Source organism: Silene latifolia, chromosome Y (assembly GCF_048544455.1).
Source record: "Silene latifolia isolate original U9 population chromosome Y, ASM4854445v1, whole genome shotgun sequence".
Taxonomy (NCBI): domain Eukaryota; kingdom Viridiplantae; phylum Streptophyta; class Magnoliopsida; order Caryophyllales; family Caryophyllaceae; genus Silene; species Silene latifolia.
Genome location: NC_133538.1, coordinates 293,644,236 through 293,669,724, shown reverse-complemented (window position 1 = coordinate 293,669,724; position 25,489 = coordinate 293,644,236). Strand labels below are relative to the sequence as shown.

General features: G+C 32.2%; 1 protein-coding gene across 1 annotated transcript; it reads left to right on the top strand.

Annotated features, from left to right (window-relative positions):
- Positions 1-8,840: 8,840 nt before the first annotated feature.
- On the top strand, positions 8,841-10,071 carry LOC141630945 (putative protein phosphatase 2C 9). Its single transcript, XM_074443678.1, has 3 exons — positions 8,841-9,108; positions 9,612-9,691; positions 10,045-10,071. Exons 1-3 carry the CDS (start codon positions 8,841-8,843, stop codon positions 10,069-10,071), a joined length of 375 nt encoding a protein of 124 aa, XP_074299779.1.
- The last annotated feature ends 15,418 nt before the right edge of the window (positions 10,072-25,489 follow it).

The following is a 25,489-nucleotide window of genomic DNA, read 5'->3' as shown; positions in this document are numbered from 1 at the left end:
CGAATGGCAACAATTTTGTATTCTTTCTCCATTTTTGGTTAACAATATCATTAAACCACAGAATCAATAATATAGTGTTACCAAGATTTGCCTTTTGTATTTTACAATGCCAGACGTTATTGTAAACAATATCACACTTGATTTGAAACAATATCACCATTCTTCTGAAATAATATCACCACATCACGCTAAATTGTAGACAATACCCTTGTGTGATATTGTTATACAATATCACATGTACTTATAAACAATATCACTTTGTATACAAAACAATATCACGGTTAAAAGTATTTTAAAAGGAGTCTCCAATTTTGTGCTACTGTGAAACAATATCACAAACAGGTAAATAAAATACCACAAGTAATTAGAAACAATATCACACTGTATGTAAAAGAATATCACACTATACACAAAACAATATTGAAGTAAAAAGGATTTTTAAATCCCTATCCACTTTTGTTATATGACAAACAATATCGCAACCATTAAAGTAAAATATCACATGATATTTGAAACAATATCACACTTTACCAAGAATTATATCAGAGCCTAAAGAAATTGTTTAGCCATACCTACATTTGTAATCTTGAAATACAATATTCACCTATACCAGAAATAATCGAGGATTGAGTAAGTAACGAATGAAATAAGTTCTACCATCATTACATCCATGTACTTTCAATTACAATTTTTTCTACTTTTTTATGGTTACTTGATTGTTTTCGCGATATTAGACGAGGAGAAATAGGTTTCTCTACAAAGTTGAGGTTGCCAAATAGAGGAAGATCCCAAGAAAGTATTGAATAACCTACTCTATTCTATAACAGAGTCCTCTTCTTTCTTCATCATCCCTGACTCCAAATCTGCAAGCATTTGTTGAGCCCTCTCATAGGCCTTGAGGTGAGAGTCCATTCCTCTTGGCCCGTCTGCCATAGCGGGCTTCACTCGTCGGAGAGTCTCCTTCGCCTCGACGATCCTCCTTTGTTTCATTAGACAAATGCCTAAATTGCACATTTTGTTGTTGTCCGGTGCAATTGAGAGTGCCCTTCTGCTTCTATGTAGTTGCTTTGCTGCATTAGTGCTCATCCCAAATTACCCTGAAGATATATTTCAAGTATATACTTTAGAAACAATGTCGAAACCAAATAGATTTAAGAATTGAATTGGTTTTTGGTTACAAATTCATACCGGTAAGCGAGTAGCCTCTTGCTCTACTGAGACCTGAAACTTCTTCCCTTGAGATCGTTCCGTTTTCGTTCTCTTCCCATTAAAGGCTACACCTTTCTCTATCAAGTAAAGCTTGTGCCTCAAGAGTGATATTTGATCATCTAATCTTCCACATCTCTGAAAAGTTAAAAGCATAAATTAGACATTTTCCCAAATTCAGTCCAGTAAGCAAATAATTGCAGAACTGGATAAAATATGACTTGCTAGGCATTGCAAATCTCTATAACAAATCAAATGATCAATCGAAAAAGTCACCCGACTATCTGATAGGAGCCTTACTACTTGAGACTGCAATATCTTGCTTTAAAATCAGTACTACGCCTATTCACCAATGCAATCTCAACTGTCCATCAACATTCTTTGACTTGAGTAAATTCGAGCAATTACCACCTGGAACTTCAACTCGTTTTAAAGGATGCCTCCAACAATTTGCCATATCTTCCAGTTCACTCATCAAAATCTACAAACACACATAACCGATATGAGTTTAAAAAAAACATCTGCATAACCAACCTGAGATAAAAAAAAAGGATGCATAAAATAAACGTAGGTGTAACGTCAAATTATCAATTCTGGTAATTTTAGAATCATATCAATTACGAGTTATGTGATTTGTGGCTCTGTCATCTTGGTGCGGCAGTTTGAGTCTAATTTTCATCTAGGGGCAGGGAATTCGATTTTTGCCATGTCTAAATGTCTAATTGAGTGCCTTAAAAAGCTAAAAGCTTCACTAATGCTAAGTAGAATGTTTGATGGCGTACTTTGTAGCAGCAAGTAAAAATAGATACAACATTTAAATGTAACTTAAGGCAATGGTAGACACACAGCTAGCTGATGTATGTACCTAGGCTATAAGTAGGCATTAGTTCAAGTTACTTATTTCCATCTTGGACAATTACGATTTTCAGGCTCCAAATTCAGAAAATGTCCAATATTCCAAGAAGACCATGTTCAACTAAATAGCATAGAGAATTACTAACCCCTAATTCTATTAAAAATGGTAGAAAGTGAAGACATGAACATACCCGGATCATCAAATCAGGATCTTTTAAATGAAATCGAAAAGAAATAATATCTGTGTAGAGTTCTAGTGGATCCAAATTGCTTCGAATAGTGCCTTGAAACATGATTGGATCCTGAGGAATGATGCCTAGCCTCGACCTTAAATCTTGAAGTCCAATCCTTGAGATGTCGATGCTATCAATCAAGATTCGGCCTGTAGTAGGTTCAACTATTCAAAACAATGCTTGTATGAGATTCGATTTGCCAGTTCCAGTTCAAGACTGCTGAATAATTTGTCCTACACATGAATCAAATAAAGAAATGGTCATGACTCACGAGTTCGCTGCACAAATAAATCCTCAAAGACATTTCAGTGAAGAAATTAAAATTCCTCAACTCTTTTGGAAAGAATGATCAAATCTGCAGCGGAATCCGACCAGCTACCAAAAGAACAAGTAATAAGTTCAAATCAATAGCGGAAACTGAAGAAGGGTTACAGTGCATACACCATAAAGCTAAGAAAAGATCATGGAATTACGATTTACTCAATCTATGATTAACGACCAACATATTGAAGAACTAGACAAGTTTCTGTAGTGGATAAAAGAAGTGAACACATAAACCCTAGAAAATTACAAAGCACAATCAAAACAAAAATCACTTGAAAAAATGAGGGAAAATCAAAATGCAGTAAACAATCCACTAAAACGAAACATAAGAAACACAATAAAATGACTACTAATTACAAATATATGTAGGAAAAACAACAATTACATGAACATAAAGCTAAAATTAAAAATTAAAGAGAAAGTAGATGTACACGACATCGCGATTATTAATGAAAGAGTATGATTGTTGATGAGAAATAGAAGAACGACAAACCTCGAAAATGAGATTCAACGCGAAACCTAGAAATGACGAGAGAAATCGTAAGAAATTTGGGGATTTGTTGGAGAAAACGTAAAAGAAGATAGAAGGTAGAGAGAGAAAGGATTTGAGCGAGAATGAAATAATTTCGTGAGAATAAGAGTATATATTGACACGCTGAATTGACAATTATACCCTTAATGAGCCGCGCACAATAATGAACGTTTGATCTTTTGGATCTGACGGCCTACAATGATCCGCAATCCTCAAATATTTAACCTATACTCATATGATCTCATTCATATATATATATATATATATATATATATATATATATATATATATATATATATATATATATATATATATATATATATATATATATATATATATATATATATATATATATAGGGGCGGGTTCAGGTACGACCTGAGTTATCGTACGAACCGTACGAACTAGCTCAAATAGACAGTTTTTTTTTTTTTTTTTTTTTTTTTTTTTTTTTTTTTCGAGATACATTTTGTCATCTTACCAGATACACCTCTTATTCAGATACATTTTATAACATATGTAGATACACTTTTTCCACACCAAAATTTTAGATTCATTTTACACTTTTTTTTTTTGGAGTTTTAAGACTAACTCCGAGATACATTTTATACTATTTGCGGATACATTTTATATTATTAGCGGATACACTTTGTGGAAATTGTTACAAATTTTCACACTAACTCTCGAATACCTTTTATATTTTTTGCGGATACATTTTTTTTTTTTTGCGGATACACATGACATTAAAGCCAGATACACATTATAATACTTCTGGATACACAAGTTCATACTTCCAAATACACATCGTATTAATACCAGATACACATGGTTATACTGCCGGATACACATGTATCCAGTATTAATACCAAGTGTATCCCGTATCAATACCATGTGTATCTCGGGTGGTATTTTGTGTATCCACTTCCCCCGCCACCACCGCCACCACCACCAATGCCCTCACCACCGCCAACACCACCGCTGCCCACCACCACTACCGCCACCAGCATTACCAAGCTAACCCAACTAACACCACACCACCACCACCACCACCCCACAAAACAACACCGGCTACATCACCCCCACCACGAACGCCACAACCACCACCACTGCCCCCCACCACCATCCCCGCTGCCGTAACAGCCACCACAACCACCACCAGCCCTACTCAAACACTACCACGACCCCACCTACTTAATCTCAGGCGACATAAAACGACATCACCAATAATCTCAGACGAAAACCCGACGCCCGACCACAAACCCATCACTAACCTCATGCTTACCCAGATATCCCGTCGGACAACAACACCGACCACCACCAGAAGAAATGTCAGAAATCGCACTTCCTTCACACCACCACGAATCTGCTTCCTCGCCACTCAGCTCCGGCATATCATCACCGTTATCAAAACTATAACTCGATTCATAACGGCAAAGCAGGAGCTTTTCTGATTATAAATCTTTCGAATAGGCTATTAACACCATTATTTTTTCGAAATTCAATTCGGTTTTTGTTAGATCTAAAAAAACGACGATGAACACGGTGGTTCTTCGTCGATGGACTCGGCGCTGTTGGATCTAGCTGGAGGCGTCAACAGGTAAAGGGAGATGACATGTTTTAGGATTTGAGGCATCAAAGTGGCGGACGGTCGTTGGAGAGAAAGAGCTACTGGCGCCATAAGCTGCCGGCGGCGACATTCATCGACCGAAGGTGGAGTGTCGGGTTTAGTGTTGAGGGGAATGGGTTGAAGTGAGAAGATGAGAGAGTGGCAGGAGATAGGCTGTCAACACACTTGTCGGCGCACTAACCGACGTATCGCCGGAGTTAAGGTGGTTGGGGAGGGTGCCGACGTATGTTGGTGGAGGTGGAACGGTGGCTGCCACTGGACATTTTATCCTACAAATTCTGATTAAATCATCAAAGCTATTATATTTTTGAAATTATACTTAATTTTTGTTAGATCCATATATCTCGACATTTTTTTTGAAAAACTGAGTAAAATTCATAAAGGCTGCTGCTCAGAGGTCTGGCAAATTTCTGGCCTCAAATGCACCACACACAAGTTGTTCTTCGTCTTCCGCTTCTTTTTCCGACATCTACAGTCGCCGTTATAACTTCCGTCTTCTCAGATCTGTCGCCGGAAAAGGGCTACATGGGGTGCAAGTTGATCGAAAAAGTCAGCAAAATAGAAGGAATGTCGGTCACGTGCTACCAGATGGTCGGCAATCGAAGTGCGCCGTCATCGTCTACGTCGGAAGTGCGACGACGTTGAGACGTGATGGCTGGTGAAGATTGAAGGAAATTAATGGGTTGGTGGAGTTTGTTAGAATAAGATAAGGGAAGGGTGTGAGAATATGTGAGTGGTGCACGTGTAAAGTGTAGTGACCACATATATTTGATTAATCTAAATATCTATTGGTTTGTGAGTGGTGCACGTGTAAAGTGTAGTTCGTACGGTTCGCACCGTAATTTAGTTCGCACAGGATCCTGATTCTATATATATATATATATATATATATATATATATATATATATATATATATATATATATATATATATATATATATATATATAAAGAAAAATTGAATCATGTGAGGCACCCTTCTTAGGGTGAGGCAGCTGTACCAATCTTAAACCATTAGATCTAAAAATAATAGACCCACAAGATAATGCCACATATCCCCTATATAATTCTAATTAACTAACGCACACATTTTTCGTTCATTTATTCAATTCAATTATTTCGTCCACTTTACCTCTCTGCAATTCATCTTCAACTGAGCTACTCCATCTCCAGCTCCATGTTCGCCATTATCAGCGAGCTTTTCGACCGCCATTATCACTGAGCTTTCCGACCGCCATTGTCACCCTCAAATTAGGTAACTTCGATCAACTAATCTTCATTTCGATACATCCTGCTTTCATCCGTATCGATCACACTAATTTTCGATCTACTTATTTAATTTGCTAAATTAAAGCTCAAATAGTTTAATTACTCTCTCTCTTCAAATCAGCTCCAGTGATTCGAAGTTTGAAGCAAAGGAGAAATCAGGAGGCATTGTCGTTCAGGTTTTGGCGTGCGCACCATCGCCATGGACGGCTCAAGCTCAATTCTTATCCAAATTTCGACTCTCAAGGATATGCTTGACAAGGTTTACTCTAATTTTCATTTCATTCGATTCCTATGTTGTTAAGTGTCTTAAATTATTGCAAATAATCAAAGATTTAATTCGTTTTAGGTTAACGATGAAATCGAAATGAATAATCGAAGTTTCTATTTCATTATTGCTAGATGATGAAATCGAAGCGATTATTCAAAATTTTAACCTTATTTGATTGCTACGGACCTACTGGTAATGCCGAAGTTTATCATTTCGAAACATGATCAAAATTTCTCTTTTTTTAGGTTAATGATGAAATTGAAGCGAATATTCAAATTACAAGGCAAATTGAGTCGGAAATTGTTAAAGTGTGAAGAAATTGAGGCCGCGCTTGCTGCTAGAGAGTCGGAGCTAATGAAGCTAGTGTATTTCTTTTGATCGCCGTCACTGGTAATTTCTTTTGAATTTATGATATTTGATTTTATTTGTTTTTTTGTTCTATGATTATATGATACGAGTTGATCTCTGACTGTTTGCATTCATGTGCAATTCTGTTGTCTGTTACACACATTTTCACTTCTGTTTAGCCCTAGTAAATGATGTCAATTTGTGAAGTAAACGGTTATCATAATCATATTGCATCCGCTCAAGCCAATTCCATACGTTTGTTCTATGTGACTGTTGGATGTGTATTTTATCAAACGTATCAAATTCTCTTGAACGGAGAAAGTACTATATTCTCTTTGCTATTTGTTCGTAATATAGCCTACTCTCTTTGTCCTGAACAAGTCATCTCAGTTTGCTTTCATAAGAGTAACTCTTTTAGTAAATGATTTGCTTCCTAGCGAATACTAGAAAATTCAAGTCGATTTTTATTCTCCGGTGCATAAATTTAAGGGGATTAACCAGTTAAATGCTTCATTCATGGAACCAACAAGTAAGGGATAGAGTTTTGAACCTATACCTTATTTATGAACATTAACTACTTACCTTCAAGCCGAGGAACTCAAGTGCTCAACTGATAAATTTATTAACTCGTATATAAACTTGAAAAGCTAATAGGGAGCGTCGGGCCCCCGCCCACATAACTCCCCGGTCTCCTTTGATTGCTTTTTCATCTCAGTGGATCTTGTCAGCATATTAAGACACTTCATTTAAGCCAAAAGTATGCAAACCTCTTTGATAAGTCTAATGTTGGAAATCCCATAGCATTCAGCTGACAGTAGCTAATAGGAATTCCCTTAATCACATTCCTTTTGTTAATTGTGATAGTCTCAGTCATTGCATTCTGACTTTCTGTAATCCCATAGCATTCAGCTGACAGTAGCTATAGGTGTATCAGGATAATAAATTATGCAAACCTCTTTGATAAGTCTAATGTTGGAAATCAAATCATTTTATAGCATCCAAAATAACTGGCTGGCAAGGGTGGCAGGTGTGGTGGAGATGGAACCATCAAGGATAATTGGTGATTATATTTTAACAGTTTCAACGACGGAGATGGATGGTGCAGGTATGGAGACAGAGAAACTGAAACAAATGGCTGATGATTATGCTGCAAAATTGTTAGAAAAAGACCAGCAATTACTGGCTGTTTCGGTAAATCATTTCTCAGCTCTGTTCGGTATAAGATAGGTAGCAAGATATACATACATCTTCTTGTACAGACTTCCCAGAAGTTTAATGGTTAAACCTGCAGACGGAGTTGTTGAAGAAGTTTTCAGAACAGGAGAAGAAAGAGAATGAAGAGATTGTGGCAGATCTACTGAAGAAAGGGGAAGAAATTGTTGCACTGCAAAACGACAATGTGGAGCTCAAATACAAAGTAGATTCCCTGCTGAAGCACGCAAACAAGCTTAATGAATACTTAAATAAAAGACATGAGGGATTTGCAGATGATGTACAACTGGTGCAAAAACGATTGGATTCACTAGGAACAAGGCTAGGAAAGGCTGAGGAGAGCATAGATCCGGTAATTTCTTATACTTTTTTTATTAAATAAGAGTGAATTCCGCTGTGTAAAAAATTTGCGAAAACTACAGTATTCAGCAAATCAGGGTCTGCTTATTCTCCACTTGAGGAATAATTTGTATTTTGATTAAAAGTTAAGAATCAGATGAATCAAAAAGTACATGAAATATTTCTTAAAGCATTTTATGAATGACTGTTTGAATCGGATTTCAGAATTATCTCTTCGATATCACTGAACGATAGAAAGCATTTTATGAATGACTGTTTGATCAGATTTGATGATTAGGGTTACTAAAAAGGATATGGAGAGTGCATTGAAGGCCAAGTTCAGCAATACTAGGTGCATTATTTCGCAAATCTTATACCTAATATTGTTTGGTGTTGCATAATGTTTTATTTTAGACGATATTTTTTTACGTAAGTCCTGGAGGAAGTTTATGTTTGAGTCGTCATAACTTCATTGGTTTAAGTTTTCTTTGTATATATATCAGGTGGTCTTGATGATTCAAAACTCATGTTTCCTGCCATGGTTGTCCTTGGTAACATATGTTTACGACAAGAGAAATGAGAGTAAGTTTTGCGTATTGTCCTTGGTTGTCCTTGGTAACATAAAGCATTTTATGAATGACCCTAGAAATGCGATTTCAAATGCCTATGTGAAAACTGACAAAGCAATTTTGTCTACGAATTCGGACCTTTCAAGAGGTGGTTCAACTGCTGTGACTGCTATTATCTTCAATGGGCGGAAATTATGGGTCGCGAATTTAGGAGATTCTCGAGCAGTTCTATCAAAACGGGGTCAGGCTTTACAGATGAGTGTTGATCATGAACCCAGCACAGAGAGAGGAAGCATTGAGGACAAAGGAGGATTTGTTTCAAATCTGCCAGGTTTATTAACACATCCTATCTTGTCATTCGCTTTCTAATAGTCGTAGTAATTATCTATCTCGCACTCCCGCCTCTCCTCACCAGTCTGCTAAAATCATTATAAGCCAAGAGAGTTGTTTGTAGAAGTGTTATAGACATGTTTAAGTGTCAATTGACTTACGTGGCTACATAGTGGTGGATCTTAGTGTAAGAAATAAGGGAGTCAATGTTTGAACCCTTGACCTTCGTCCTTCAATTAGAATATTCATAGCTCAACTATGGATCCAAGTAGGCCAAGTATATTATATATACCGAAATGTATATGAATGTAATGAGCGAGAAGGTCACTGCGCGTACTCCGAAATAATATGAAATTTGAGTAACATAGGGCTTGATTGTGAGGTGTGATTTGTGTGACCATATATAATACGCACGCAAGACATCAATTGTTGTTCTGTTTGGCACTTAATTTTGTTATTTTCGGTGATATTTCTTTTTTTTTTTTTGTCATCTGAATGTGTAAGATGCCTTAGTGAGAGCAAATGCTAGAAATAGTCGATTTTATCATCCCTGGTACTCCTTGAATGGTGCTCTTCAGACTTCTGTAATTGTTTTATCAGTTCATTTCTTGTTTAGACCAATCTAAAAGATGAGATTGGATTGTCGTTTCCTCGAGCTAGCAATTCAACCTTTTGCTTCTTGGTCAAAAGCCTTATATCAAACGGTCTCATCCGTAAGACGTACTTATGGTTTTGGCTACACCATTTGGTTTTGCCCATATTTTAGCCGGTTTAAGCTAGATTTACCCTATAGATGTTGATCTAACTGCTCTGGGTGATCACACATTCATTGTTGACAAATAACGATAAATCTATTATTGTCAACTTTGCCAAAATCTTGCAGCCATTATTCCATACATATGCTAGTACAGTAACTCTCATTTGTTTTGATGCTCAGGTTAGTAAGATGGAAACAGAGAGCTGAGGTAAAAAGTCAAACCATCCTGCAGGCTTGTTTTTCGGACATGCTGGACACAGGTATGACTTAACGTTAAGTTTCTTATCAGCTGTTAAAATAAAGAGACTCTAGGCTTGGCAAAACAGACCGGAGTTCATATACGGAATTCACCCGACTTGTAACCATTTACTTGAAAATGGTCAAAATATTACCTTATATTGTGAAACTTGGTCATAAATGGTCAAAATTGCCTATTTTCCTCTTTTTCTTATTTTGTAAATCATATACCTTGTTTTGTGAATCTTAGAGCTTGTTTTGTGAAACTAGAAGGTAATATTGTGAAATTTGGTCATAAAATGGTCGAAATCACCTATTTTACTCTTTTTCTTATTATGTAAATCATAGACCTTGTTTCGTGAATCCTAGGCCTTATGTTGTGAAACTTGGTCATAAAAGGTCAAAATCACCTATTTTGCTCCTTTTAGTATTTTGTGAATCCTATACCTTATTTTGTTAATCTTATAACTTGTTTTGTGAAAATAGAAGGTAATATTGTGAAATTTGGTCACAAAATGGTCAAAATCACCTATTTTGCTCCTTTTATTATTTTGTGAATCCTATACCTTATTTTGTGAATCTTAGAGCTTGTTTTGTGAAACTAGAAGGTAATATTGTGAAACTTGGTCATAAATGGTCAAAATCGCCTATTTTGCTCCTTTTATTATTTTGTGAATCATATACCTTATTTTGTGAATCTAAGAGCTTGTTTTGTGAAAATAGAAGGTAATATTGTGAAATTTGGTCATAAAATGGTCGAAATCACATATTTTGCTCTTTTTCATATTTTGTGAATCATAGTCCTTGTTTCGTGAATCCTACGCCTTATATTGTGAAACTTGGTCATAAATGGTCAAAATCGCCTATTTTGCTCCTTTTATTATTGTGTGAATCATATACCTAATTTTGTAAATCTTAGACCTTGTTTTGTAAAAATAGAAGGTAATATTGTGAAATTTGGTCATAAAATGGTCGAAATCACCTATTTTGCTCTTTTTCTTATTTTGAGAATCATAGACCTTGTTTCGTGAATCCTAGACCTTATATTTGGAAACTTGGTCATAAATGGTCAAAATCACCTATTTTGCTCCTTTTATTATTTTGTGAATCCTATACCTTATTTTGTGAATCTTAAAGCTTATTTTGTGAAAATAGAAGGTAATATTGTGAAATTTGGTCACAAAATGGTCGAAATCACCTATTTTGCTCTTTTTATTATTTTGTAAATCATAGACCTTGTTTCGTGAATCCTAAACCTTATATTGTGAAACTTGGTCATAAATGGTCAAAATCGCCTATTTTCCTCTTTTTCTAATTTTGTGAATCACATACCTTATTTTGTGAATCTTAGAGCTTGTTTTGTGAAACTAGAAGGTAATATAGTGAAATTTGGTCATAAAATGGTCGAAATCACCTATTTTACTCTTTTTCTTATTTTGTGAATCATAGACCTTATTTCGTGAATCCTAGGCCTTATGTTGTGAAACTTGGTCATAAAAGGTCAAATTCACCTATTTTGCTCCTTTTAGTATTTTGTGAATCCTATACCTTATTTTGTTAATCTTATAACTTGTTTTGTGAAAATATAAGGTAATATTGTGAAATTTGGTCACAAAATGGTCAAAATCACCTATTTTGCTCCTTTTATTATTTTGTGAATCTTATACCTTATTTTGTGAATCTTAGAGCTTATTTTGTGAAACTAGAAGGTAATATTGTGAAACTTGGTCATAAATGGTCGAAATCGCCTATTTTGCTCCTTTTATTATTTTGTGAATCATATACCTTATTTTGTGAATCTTAGAGCTTGTTTTGTGAAAATAGAAGGTAATATTGTGAAATTTGGTCATAAAATGGTCGAAATCACCTATTTTGCTCTTTTTCATATTTTGTGAATCATAGTCCTTGTTTCGTGAATCCTAGGCCTTTTATTGTGAAACTTGGTCATAAATGGTCAAAATCGCCTATTTTGCTCCTTTTATTATTTTGTGAATCATATACTTAATTTTGTAAATCTTAGACCTTGTTTTGTAAAAATAGAAGGTAATATTGTGAAATTTGGTCATAAAATGGTCGAAATAACCTATTTTGCTCTTTTTCTTATTTTGAGAATCATAGACCTTGTTTCGTGAATCCTAGGCCTTATATTGTGAAACTTGGTCATAAATGGTCAAAATCACCTATTTTGCTCCTTTTATTATTTTGTGAATCCTATACCTTATTTTGTGAATCTTAGAGCTTATTTTGTGAAAATAGAAGGTAATATTGTGAAATTTGGTCACAAAATGGTCGAAATCACCTATTTTGCTCTTTTTATTATTTTGTGAATCATAGACCTTGTTTCGTGAATCCTAAACCTTATATTGTGAAACTTGGTCATAAATGGTCAAAATCGCCTATTTTCCTCTTTTTCTTATTTTGTGAATCACATACCTTATTTTGTGAATCTTAGAACTTGTTTTGTGAAACTAGAAGGTAATATTGTGAAATTTGGTCATAAAATAGTCGAAATCACCTATTTTGCTCTTTTTCTTATTTTGTGAATCATAGACCTTGTTTCGTGAATCCTAGGCCTTATATTGTAAAACTTTGTCATAAATGGTCAAAATCACCTATTTTGCTCCTTTTATTATTTTGTGAATCCTATACCTTATTTTGTAAATCTTAGAGTTTGTTTTTTGAAATTAGAAGGTAATATTGTGAAATTTGGTCACAAAATGGTCGAAATCACCTATTTTGCTCTTTTTATTATTTTGTGAATCCTAGACCTTGTTTCGTGAATCCTAGACCTTATATTGTGAAACTTGGTCATAAATGGTCAAAATCACCTATTTTGTTCCTTTTATTATTTTGTGAATCATATACCTTATTTTGTGAATCTTAGAGCTTGTTTTGTGAAAATAGAAGTTAATATTAAGAAATTTGGTCATAAAATGGTCGGAATCACCTATTTTGCTCTTTTTCTTATTTTGTGAATCACATACCTTATTTTGTGAATCATATAGCTTGTTTTGTGAAACTAGAAGGTAATATAGTGAAATTTGGTCATAAAATGGTCGAAATCAACTATTTTACTCTTTTTCTTATTTTGTGAATCATAGACCTTATTTCGTGAATCCTAAGCCTTATGTTGTGAAACTTGGTCATAAAAGGTCAAAATCACCTATTTTGCTCCTTTTAGTATTTTGTGAATCCTATACCTTATTTTGTTAATCTTATAACTTGTTTTGTGAAAATAGAAGGTAATATTGTGAAATTTGGTCACAAAATGGTCAAAATCACTTATTTTGCTCCTTTTATTATTTTGTGAATCTTATACCTTATTTTGTGAATCTTAGAACTTGTTTTGTGAAACTAGAAGGTAATATTGTGAAACTTGGTCATAAATGGTCAAAATCGCCTATTTTGCTCCTTTTATTATTTTGTGAATCATATACCTTATTTTGTGAATCTTAGAGCTTGTTTTGTGAAAATAGAAGGTAATATTGTGAAATTTGGTCATAAAATGGTCTAAATCACCTATTTTGCTCTTTTTCATATTTTGTGAATCATAGTCCTTGTTTCGTGAATCCTAGGCCTTATATTGTGAAACTTGGTCATAAATGGTCAAAATCGCCTATTTTGCTCCTTTTATTATTTTGTGAATCATATACCTAATTTTGTAAATCTTAGACCTTGTTTTGTAAAAATAGAAGGTAATATTGTGAAATTTGGTCATAAAATGGTCGAAATCACCTATTTTGCTCTTTTTCTTATTTTGAGAATCATAGACCTTGTTTCGTGAATCCTAGGCCTTATATTGTGAAACTTGGTCATAAATGGTCAAAATCACCTATTTTGCTCCTTTTATTATTTTGTGAATCTTATACCTTATTTTGTGAATCTTAGAGCTTATTTTGTGAAAATAGAAGGTAATATTGTGAAATTTGGTCACAAAATGGTCGAAATCACCTATTTTGCTCTTTTTATTATTTTGTGAATCATAGACCTTATTTCGTGAATCCTAAACCTTATATTGTGAAACTTGGTCATAAATGGTCAAAATCGCCTATTTTCCTCTTTTTCTTATTTTGTGAATCACATACCTTATTTTGTGAATCTTAGAGCTTGTTTTGTGAAACTAGAAGGTAATATTGTGAAATTTGGTCACATAATGGTCGAAATCACCTATTTTGCTCTTTTTATTATTTTGTGAGTCATAGACCTTGTTTCGTGAATCCTAGGCCTTATATTGTGAAACTTGGTCATAAATGGTCAAAATCGCCTATTTTCCTCTTTTTTTTATTTTGTGAATCATATACCTTATTTTGTGAATCTTAGAGCTTGTTTTGTGAAACTAGAAGGTAATATTGTGAAATTTGGTCATAAAATGGTCGAAATCACCTATTTTGCTCTTTTTATTATTTTGTGAGTCATAGACCTTGTTTCGTGAATCCTAGGCCTTATATTGTGAAACTTGGTCATAAATGGTCAAAATCACCTATTTTGCTCCTTTTATTATTTTGTGAATCTTATACCTTATTTTGTGAATCTTAAAGCTTGTTTTGTGAAAATAGAAGGTAATATTGTGAAATTTGGTCATAAAATGGTCGGAATCACCTATTTTGCTCTTTTTCTTATTTTGTGAATCACATACCTTATTTTGTGAATCATATAGCTTGTTTTGTGAAACTAGAAGGTAATATAGTGAAATTTGGTCATAAAATGGTCGAAATCACCTATTTTACTCTTTTTCTTATTTTGTGAATCATAGACCTTATTTCGTGAATCCTAGGCCTTATGTTGTGAAACTTGGTCATAAAAGGTCAAAATCACCTATTTTGCTCCTTTTAGTATTTTGTGAATCCTATACCTTATTTTGTTAATCTTATAACTTGTTTTGTGAAAATAGAAGGTAATATTGTGAAATTTGGTCACAAAATGGTCAAAATCACCTATTTTGCTCCTTTTATTATTTTGTGAATCTTATACCTTATTTTGTGAATCTTAGAACTTGTTTTGTGAAACTAGAAGGTAATATTGTGAAACTTGGTCATAAATGGTCAAAATCGCCTATTTTGCTCCTTTTATTATTTTGTGAATCATATACCTTATTTTGTGAATCTTAGAGCTTGTTTTGTGAAAATAGAAGGTAATATTGTGAAATTTGGTCATAAAATGGTCTAAATCACCTATTTTGCTCTTTTTCATATTTTGTGAATCATAGTCCTTGTTTCGTGAATCCTAGGCCTTATATTGTGAAACTTGGTCATAAATGGTCAAAATAGCCTATTTTGCTCCTTTTATTATTTTGTGAATCATATACCTAATTTTGTAAATCTTAGACCTTGTTTTGTAAAAATAGAAGGTAATATTGTGAAATTTGGTCATAAAATGGTCGAAATCACCTATTTTGCTCTTTTTCTTATTTTGAGAATCATAGACCTTGTTTCGTGAATCCTAGGCCTTATATTGTGAAACTTGGTCATAAATGGTCAAAATCACCTATTTTGCTCCTTTTATTATTTTGTGAATCTTATACCTTATTTTGTGAATCTTAGAGCTTATTTTGTGAAAATAGAAGGTAATATTGTGAAATTTGGTCACAAAATGGTCGAAATCACCTATTTTGCTCTTTTTATTATTTTGTGAATCATAGACTTTATTTCGTGAATCCTAAACCTTATATTGTGAAACTTGGTCATAAATGGTCAAAATCGCCTATTTTCCTCTTTTTCTTATTTTGTGAATCACATACCTTATTTTGTGAATCTTAGAGCTTGTTTTGTGAAACTAGAAGGTAATATTGTGAAATTTGGTCACATAATGGTCGAAATCACCTATTTTGCTCTTTTTATTATTTTGTGAGTCATAGACCTTGTTTCGTGAATCCTAGGCCTTATATTGTGAAACTTGGTCATAAAATGGTCGAAATCACCTATTTTGCTCTTTTTCTTATTTTGAGAATCATAGACCTTGTTTCGTGAATCCTAGGCCTTATATTGTGAAACTTGGTCATAAATGGTCAAAATCACCTATTTTGCTCCTTTTATTATTTTGTGAATCTTATACCTTATTTTGTGAATCTTAGAGCTTATTTTGTGAAAATAGAAGGTAATATTGTGAAATTTGGTCACAAAATGGTCGAAATCACCTATTTTGCTCTTTTTATTATTTTGTGAATCATAGACTTTATTTCGTGAATCCTAAACCTTATATTGTGAAACTTGGTCATAAATGGTCAAAATCGCCTATTTTCCTCTTTTTCTTATTTTGTGAATCACATACCTTATTTTGTTAATCTTATAACTTGTTTTGTGAAAATAGAAGGTAATATTGTGAAATTTGGTCACAAAATGGTCAAAATCACCTATTTTGCTCCTTTTATTATTTTGTGAATCTTATACCTTATTTTGTGAATCTTAGAACTTGTTTTGTGAAACTAGAAGGTAATATTGTGAAACTTGGTCATAAATGGTCAAAATCGCCTATTTTGCTCCTTTTATTATTTTGTGAATCATATACCTTATTTTGTGAATCTTAGAGCTTGTTTTGTGAAAATAGAAGGTAATATTGTGAAATTTGGTCATAAAATGGTCGAAATCACCTATTTTGCTCTTTTTCTTATTTTGTGAATCATCGACCTTGTTTTGTGAATCATAGGCCTTATATTGTGAAACTTGGTCATAAATGGTCAAAATCACCTATTTTGCTCCTTTTATTATTTTGTGAATCTTATACCTTATTTTGTGAATCTTAAAGCTTGTTTTGTGAAAATAGAAGGTAATATTGTGAAATTTGGTCACAAAATGGTCGAAATCACCTATTTTGCTCTTTTTATTATTTTGTGAATCATAGTCCTTGTTTCGTGAATCCTAAGCCTTATATTGTGAAACTTGGTTATAAATGGTCAAAATCACCTATTTTGCTCCTTTTATTATTTTGTGAATCATATACCTTATTTTGTTAATCTTATAACTTGTTTTGTGAAAATAGAAGGTAATATTGTGAAATTTGGTCACAAAATGGTCAAAATCACCTATTTTGCTCCTTTTATTATTTTGTGAATCCTATACCTTATTTTGTGAATCTTAGAGCTTGTTTTGTGAAACTAGAAGGTAATATTGTGAAACTTGGTCATAAATGGTCAAAATCGCCTATTTTGCTCCTTTTATTATTTTGTGAATCATATACCTTATTTTGTGAATCTAAGAGCTTGTTTTGTGAAAATAGAAGGTAATATTGTGAAATTTGGTCATAAAATGGTCGAAATCACATATTTTGCTCTTTTTCATATTTTGTGAATCATAGTCCTTGTTTCGTGAATCCTACGCCTTATATTGTGAAACTTGGTCATAAATGGTCAAAATCGCCTATTTTGCTCCTTTTATTATTGTGTGAATCATATACCTAATTTTGTAAATCTTAGACCTTGTTTTGTAAAAATAGAAGGTAATATTGTGAAATTTGGTCATAAAATGGTCGAAATCACCTATTTTGCTCTTTTTCTTATTTTGAGAATCATAGACCTTGTTTCGTGAATCCTAGACCTTATATTTGGAAACTTGGTCATAAATGGTCAAAATCACCTATTTTGCTCCTTTTATTATTTTGTGAATCCTATACCTTATTTTGTGAATCTTAAAGCTTATTTTGTGAAAATAGAAGGTAATATTGTGAAATTTGGTCACAAAATGGTCGAAATCACCTATTTTGCTCTTTTTATTATTTTGTGAATCATAGACCTTGTTTCGTGAATCCTAAACCTTATATTGTGAAACTTGGTCATAAATGGTCAAAATCGCCTATTTTCCTCTTTTTCTAATTTTGTGAATCACATACCTTATTTTGTGAATCTTAGAGCTTGTTTTGTGAAACTAGAAGGTAATATAGTGAAATTTGGTCATAAAATGGTCGAAATCACCTATTTTACTCTTTTTCTTATTTTGTGAATCATAGACCTTATTTCGTGAATCCTAGGCCTTATGTTGTGAAACTTGGTCATAAAAGGTCAAAATCACCTATTTTGCTCCTTTTAGTATTTTGTGAATCCTATACCTTATTTTGTTAATCTTATAACTTGTTTTGTGAAAATATAAGGTAATATTGTGAAATTTGGTCACAAAATGGTCAAAATCACCTATTTTGCTCCTTTTATTATTTTGTGAATCTTATACCTTATTTTGTGAATCTTAGAGCTTATTTTGTGAAACTAGAAGGTAATATTGTGAAACTTGGTCATAAATGGTCGAAATCGCCTATTTTGCTCCTTTTATTATTTTGTGAATCATATACCTTATTTTGTGAATCTTAGAGCTTGTTTTGTGAAAATAGAAGGTAATATTGTGAAATTTGGTCATAAAATGGTCGAAATCACCTATTTTGCTCTTTTTCATATTTTGTGAATCATAGTCCTTGTTTCGTGAATCCTAGGCCTTTTATTGTGAAACTTGGTCATAAATGGTCAAAATCGCCTATTTTGCTCCTTTTATTATTTTGTGAATCATATACTTAATTTTGTAAATCTTAGACCTTGTTTTGTAAAAATAGAAGGTAATATTGTGAAATTTGGTCATAAAATGGTCGAAATAACCTATTTTGCTCTTTTTCTTATTTTGAGAATCATAGACCTTGTTTCGTGAATCCTAGGCCTTATATTGTGAAACTTGGTCATAAATGGTCAAAATCACCTATTTTGCTCCTTTTATTATTTTGTGAATCCTATACCTTATTTTGTGAATCTTAGAGCTTATTTTGTGAAAATAGAAGGTAATATTGTGAAATTTGGTCACAAAATGGTCGAAATCACCTATTTTGCTCTTTTTATTATTTTGTGAATCATAGACCTTGTTTCGTGAATCCTAAACCTTATATTGTGAAACTTGGTCATAAATGGTCAAAATCGCCTATTTTCCTCTTTTTCTTATTTTGTGAATCACATACCTTATTTTGTGAATCTTAGAACTTGTTTTGTGAAACTAGAAGGTAATATTGTGAAATTTGGTCATAAAATAGTCGAAATCACCTATTTTGCTCTTTTTCTTATTTTGTGAATCATAGACCTTGTTTCGTGAATCCTAGGCCTTATATTGTAAAACTTTGTCATAAATGGTCAAAATCACCTATTTTGCTCCTTTTATTATTTTGTGAATCCTATACCTTATTTTGTAAATCTTAGAGTTTGTTTTTTGAAATTAGAAGGTAATATTGTGAAATTTGGTCACAAAATGGTCGAAATCACCTATTTTGCTCTTTTTATTATTTTGTGAATCCTAGACCTTGTTTCGTGAATCCTAGACCTTATATTGTGAAACTTGGTCATAAATGGTCAAAATCACCTATTTTGTTCCTTTTATTATTTTGTGAATCATATACCTTATTTTGTGAATCTTAGAGCTTGTTTTGTGAAAATAGAAGTTAATATTAAGAAATTTGGTCATAAAATGGTCGGAATCACCTATTTTGCTCTTTTTCTTATTTTGTGAATCACATACCTTATTTTGTGAATCATATAGCTTGTTTTGTGAAACTAGAAGGTAATATAGTGAAATTTGGTCATAAAATGGTCGAAATCACCTATTTTACTCTTTTTCTTATTTTGTGAATCATAGACCTTATTTCGTGAATCCTAAGCCTTATGTTGTGAAACTTGGTCATAAAAGGTCAAAATCACCTATTTTGCTCCTTTTAGTATTTTGTGAATCCTATACCTTATTTTGTTAATCTTATAACTTGTTTTGTGAAAATAGAAGGTAATATTGTGAAATTTGGTCACAAAATGGTCAAAATCACTTATTTTGCTCCTTTTATTATTTTGTGAATCTTATACCTTATTTTGTGAATCTTAGAACTTGTTTTGTGAAACTAGAAGGTAATATTGTGAAACTTGGTCATAAATGGTCAAAATCGCCTATTTTGCTCCTTTTATTATTTTGTGAATCATATACCTTATTTTGTGAATCTTAGAGCTTGTTTTGTGAAAATAGAAGGTAATATTGTGAAATTTGGTCATAAAATGGTCTAAATCACCTATTTTGCTCTTTTTCATATTTTGTGAATCATAGTCCTTGTTTCGTGAATCCTAGGCCTTATATTGTGAAACTTGGTCATAAATGGTCAAAATCGCCTATTTTGCTCCTTTTATTATTTTGTGAATCATATACCTAATTTTGTAAATCTTAGACCTTGTTTTGTAAAAATAGAAGGTAATATTGTGAAATTTGGTCATAAAATGGTCGAAATCACCTATTTTGCTCTTTTTCTTATTTTGAGAATCATAGACCTTGTTTCGTGAATCCTAGGCCTTATATTGTGAAACTTGGTCATAAATGGTCAAAATCACCTATTTTGCTCCTTTTATTATTTTGTGAATCTTATACCTTATTTTGTGAATCTTAGAGCTTATTTTGTGAAAATAGAAGGTAATATTGTGAAATTTGGTCACAAAATGGTCGAAATCACCTATTTTGCTCTTTTTATTATTTTGTGAATCATAGACCTTATTTCGTGAATCCTAAACCTTATATTGTGAAACTTGGTCATAAATGGTCAAAATCGCCTATTTTCCTCTTTTTCTTATTTTGTGAATCACATACCTTATTTTGTGAATCTTAGAGCTTGTTTTGTGAAACTAGAAGGTAATATTGTGAAATTTGGTCACATAATGGTCGAAATCACCTATTTTGCTCTTTTTATTATTTTGTGAGTCATAGACCTTGTTTCGTGAATCCTAGGCCTTATATTGTGAAACTTGGTCATAAATGGTCAAAATCGCCTATTTTCCTCTTTTTTTTATTTTGTGAATCATATACCTTATTTTGTGAATCTTAGAGCTTGTTTTGTGAAACTAGAAGGTAATATTGTGAAATTTGGTCATAAAATGGTCGAAATCACCTATTTTGCTCTTTTTCTTATTTTGTGAATCATCGACCTTGTTTTGTGAATCATAGGCCTTATATTGTGAAACTTGGTCATAAATGGTCAAAATCACCTATTTTGCTCCTTTTATTATTTTGTGAATCTTATACCTTATTTTGTGAATCTTAAAGCTTGTTTTGTGAAAATAGAAGGTAATATTGTGAAATTTGGTCATAAAATGGTCGGAATCACCTATTTTGCTCTTTTTCTTATTTTGTGAATCACATACCTTATTTTGTGAATCATATAGCTTGTTTTGTGAAACTAGAAGGTAATATAGTGAAATTTGGTCATAAAATGGTCGAAATCACCTATTTTACTCTTTTTCTTATTTTGTGAATCATAGACCTTATTTCGTGAATCCTAGGCCTTATGTTGTGAAACTTGGTCATAAAAGGTCAAAATCACCTATTTTGCTCCTTTTAGTATTTTGTGAATCCTATACCTTATTTTGTTAATCTTATAACTTGTTTTGTGAAAATAGAAGGTAATATTGTGAAATTTGGTCACAAAATGGTCAAAATCACCTATTTTGCTCCTTTTATTATTTTGTGAATCTTATACCTTATTTTGTGAATCTTAGAACTTGTTTTGTGAAACTAGAAGGTAATATTGTGAAACTTGGTCATAAATGGTCAAAATCGCCTATTTTGCTCCTTTTATTATTTTGTGAATCATATACCTTATTTTGTGAATCTTAGAGCTTGTTTTGTGAAAATAGAAGGTAATAATGTGAAATTTGGTCATAAAATGGTCTAAATCACCTATTTTGCTCTTTTTCATATTTTGTGAATCATAGTCCTTGTTTCGTGAATCCTAGACCTTATATTGTGAAACTTGGTCATAAATGGTCAAAATAGCCTATTTTGCTCCTTTTATTATTTTGTGAATCATATACCTAATTTTGTAAATCTTAGACCTTGTTTTGTAAAAATAGAAGGTAATATTGTGAAATTTGGTCATAAAATGGTCGAAATCACCTATTTTGCTCTTTTTCTTATTTTGAGAATCATAGACCTTGTTTCGTGAATCCTAGGCCTTATATTGTGAAACTTGGTCATAAATGGTCAAAATCACCTATTTTGCTCCTTTTATTATTTTGTGAATCTTATACCTTATTTTGTGAATCTTAGAGCTTATTTTGTGAAAATAGAAGGTAATATTGTGAAATTTGGTCACAAAATGGTCGAAATCACCTATTTTGCTCTTTTTATTATTTTGTGAATCATAGACTTTATTTCGTGAATCCTAAACCTTATATTGTGAAACTTGGTCATAAATGGTCAAAATCGCCTATTTTCCTCTTTTTCTTATTTTGTGAATCACATACCTTATTTTGTGAATCTTAGAGCTTGTTTTGTGAAACTAGAAGGTAATATTGTGAAATTTGGTCACATAATGGTCGAAATCACCTATTTTGCTCTTTTTATTATTTTGTGAGTCATAGACCTTGTTTCGTGAATCCTAGGCCTTATATTGTGAAACTTGGTCATAAATGGTCAAAATCGCCTATTTTCCTCTTTTTTTTATTTTGTGAATCATATACCTTATTTTGTGAATCTTAGAGCTTGTTTTGTGAAACTAGAAGGTAATATTGTGAAATTTGGTCATAAAATGGTCGAAATCACCTATTTTGCTCTTTTTCTTATTTTGTGAATCATCGACCTTGTTTTGTGAATCATAGGCCTTATATTGTGAAACTTGGTCATAAATGGTCAAAATCACCTATTTTGCTCCTTTTATTATTTTGTGAATCTTATACCTTATTTTGTGAATCTTAAAGCTTGTTTTGTGAAAATAGAAGGTAATATTGTGAAATTTGGTCACAAAATGGTCGAAATCACCTATTTTGCTCTTTTTATTATTTTGTGAATCATAGTCCTTGTTTCGTGAATCCTAAGCCTTATATTGTGAAACTTGGTTATAAATGGTCAAAATCACCTATTTTGCTCCTTTTATTATTTTGTGAATCATATACCTTATTTTGTGAATCTTAGAGCTTGTTTTGTGAAAATAGAAGGTAATATTGTGAAATTTGGTCATAAAATGGTCGAAATCACCTATTTTGCTCTTTTTCATATTTTGTGAATCATAGTCCTTGTTTCGTGAATCCTAGGCCTTTTATTGTGAAACTTGGTCATAAATGGTCAAAATCGCCTATTTTGCTCCTTTTATTATTTTGTGAATCATATACTTAATTTTGTAAATCTTAGACCTTGTTTTGTAAAAATAGAAGGTAATATTGTGAAATTTGGTCATAAAATGGTCGAAATAACCTATTTTGCTCTTTTTCTTATTTTGAGAATCATAGACCTTGTTTCGTGAATCCTAGGCCTTATATTGTGAAACTTGGTCATAAATGGTCAAAATCACCTATTTTGCTCCTTTTATTATTTTGTGAATCCTATACCTTATTTTGTGAATCTTAGAGCTTATTTTGTGAAAATAGAAGGTAATATTGTGAAATTTGGTCACAAAATGGTCGAAATCACCTATTTTGCTCTTTTTATTATTTTGTGAATCATAGACCTTGTTTCGTGAATCCTAAACCTTATATTGTGAAACTTGGTCATAAATGGTCAAAATCGCCTATTTTCCTCTTTTTCTTATTTTGTGAATCACATACCTTATTTTGTGAATCTTAGAACTTGTTTTGTGAAACTAGAAGGTAATATTGTGAAATTTGGTCATAAAATAGTCGAAATCACCTATTTTGCTCTTTTTCTTATTTTGTGAATCATAGACCTTGTTTCGTGAATCCTAGGCCTTATATTGTAAAACTTTGTCATAAATGGTCAAAATCACCTATTTTGCTCCTTTTATTATTTTGTGAATCCTATACCTTATTTTGTAAATCTTAGAGTTTGTTTTTTGAAATTAGAAGGTAATATTGTGAAATTTGGTCACAAAATGGTCGAAATCACCTATTTTGCTCTTTTTATTATTTTGTGAATCCTAGACCTTGTTTCGTGAATCCTAGACCTTATATTGTGAAACTTGGTCATAAATGGTCAAAATCACCTATTTTGTTCCTTTTATTATTTTGTGAATCATATACCTTATTTTGTGAATCTTAGAGCTTGTTTTGTGAAAATAGAAGTTAATATTAAGAAATTTGGTCATAAAATGGTCGGAATCACCTATTTTGCTCTTTTTCTTATTTTGTGAATCACATACCTTATTTTGTGAATCATATAGCTTGTTTTGTGAAACTAGAAGGTAATATAGTGAAATTTGGTCATAAAATGGTCGAAATCACCTATTTTACTCTTTTTCTTATTTTGTGAATCATAGACCTTATTTCGTGAATCCTAGGCCTTATGTTGTGAAACTTGGTCATAAAAGGTCAAAATCACCTATTTTGCTCCTTTTAGTATTTTGTGAATCCTATACCTTATTTTGTTAATCTTATAACTTGTTTTGTGAAAATAGAAGGTAATATTGTGAAATTTGGTCACAAAATGGTCAAAATCACCTATTTTGCTCCTTTTATTATTTTGTGAATCTTATACCTTATTTTGTGAATCTTAGAACTTGTTTTGTGAAACTAGAAGGTAATATTGTGAAACTTGGTCATAAATGGTCAAAATCGCCTATTTTGCTCCTTTTATTATTTTGTGAATCATATACCTTATTTTGTGAATCTTAGAGCTTGTTTTGTGAAAATAGAAGGTAATATTGTGAAATTTGGTCATAAAATGGTCTAAATCACCTATTTTGCTCTTTTTCATATTTTGTGAATCATAGTCCTTGTTTCGTGAATCCTAGGCCTTATATTGTGAAACTTGGTCATAAATGGTCAAAATCGCCTATTTTGCTCCTTTTATTATTTTGTGAATCATATACCTAATTTTGTAAATCATTGACCTTGTTTTGTAAAAATAGAAGGTAATATTGTGAAATTTGGTCATAAAATGGTCGAAATCACCTATTTTGCTCTTTTTCTTATTTTGAGAATCATAGACCTTGTTTCGTGAATCCTAGGCCTTATATTGTGAAACTTGGTCATAAATGGTCAAAATCACCTATTTTGCTCCTTTTATTATTTTGTGAATCTTATACCTTATTTTGTGAATCTTAGAGCTTATTTTGTGAAAATAGAAGGTAATATTGTGAAATTTGGTCACAAAATGGTCGAAATCACCTATTTTGCTCTTTTTATTATTTTGTGAATCATAGACCTTATTTCGTGAATCCTAAACCTTATATTGTGAAACTTGGTCATAAATGGTCAAAATCGCCTATTTTCCTCTTTTTCTTATTTTGTGAATCACATACCTTATTTTGTGAATCTTAGAGCTTGTTTTGTGAAACTAGAAGGTAATATTGTGAAATTTGGTCACATAATGGTCGAAATCACCTATTTTGCTCTTTTTATTATTTTGTGAGTCATAGACCTTGTTTCGTGAATCCTAGGCCTTATATTGTGAAACTTGGTCATAAATGGTCAAAATCGCCTATTTTCCTCTTTTTTTTTATTTTGTGAATCATA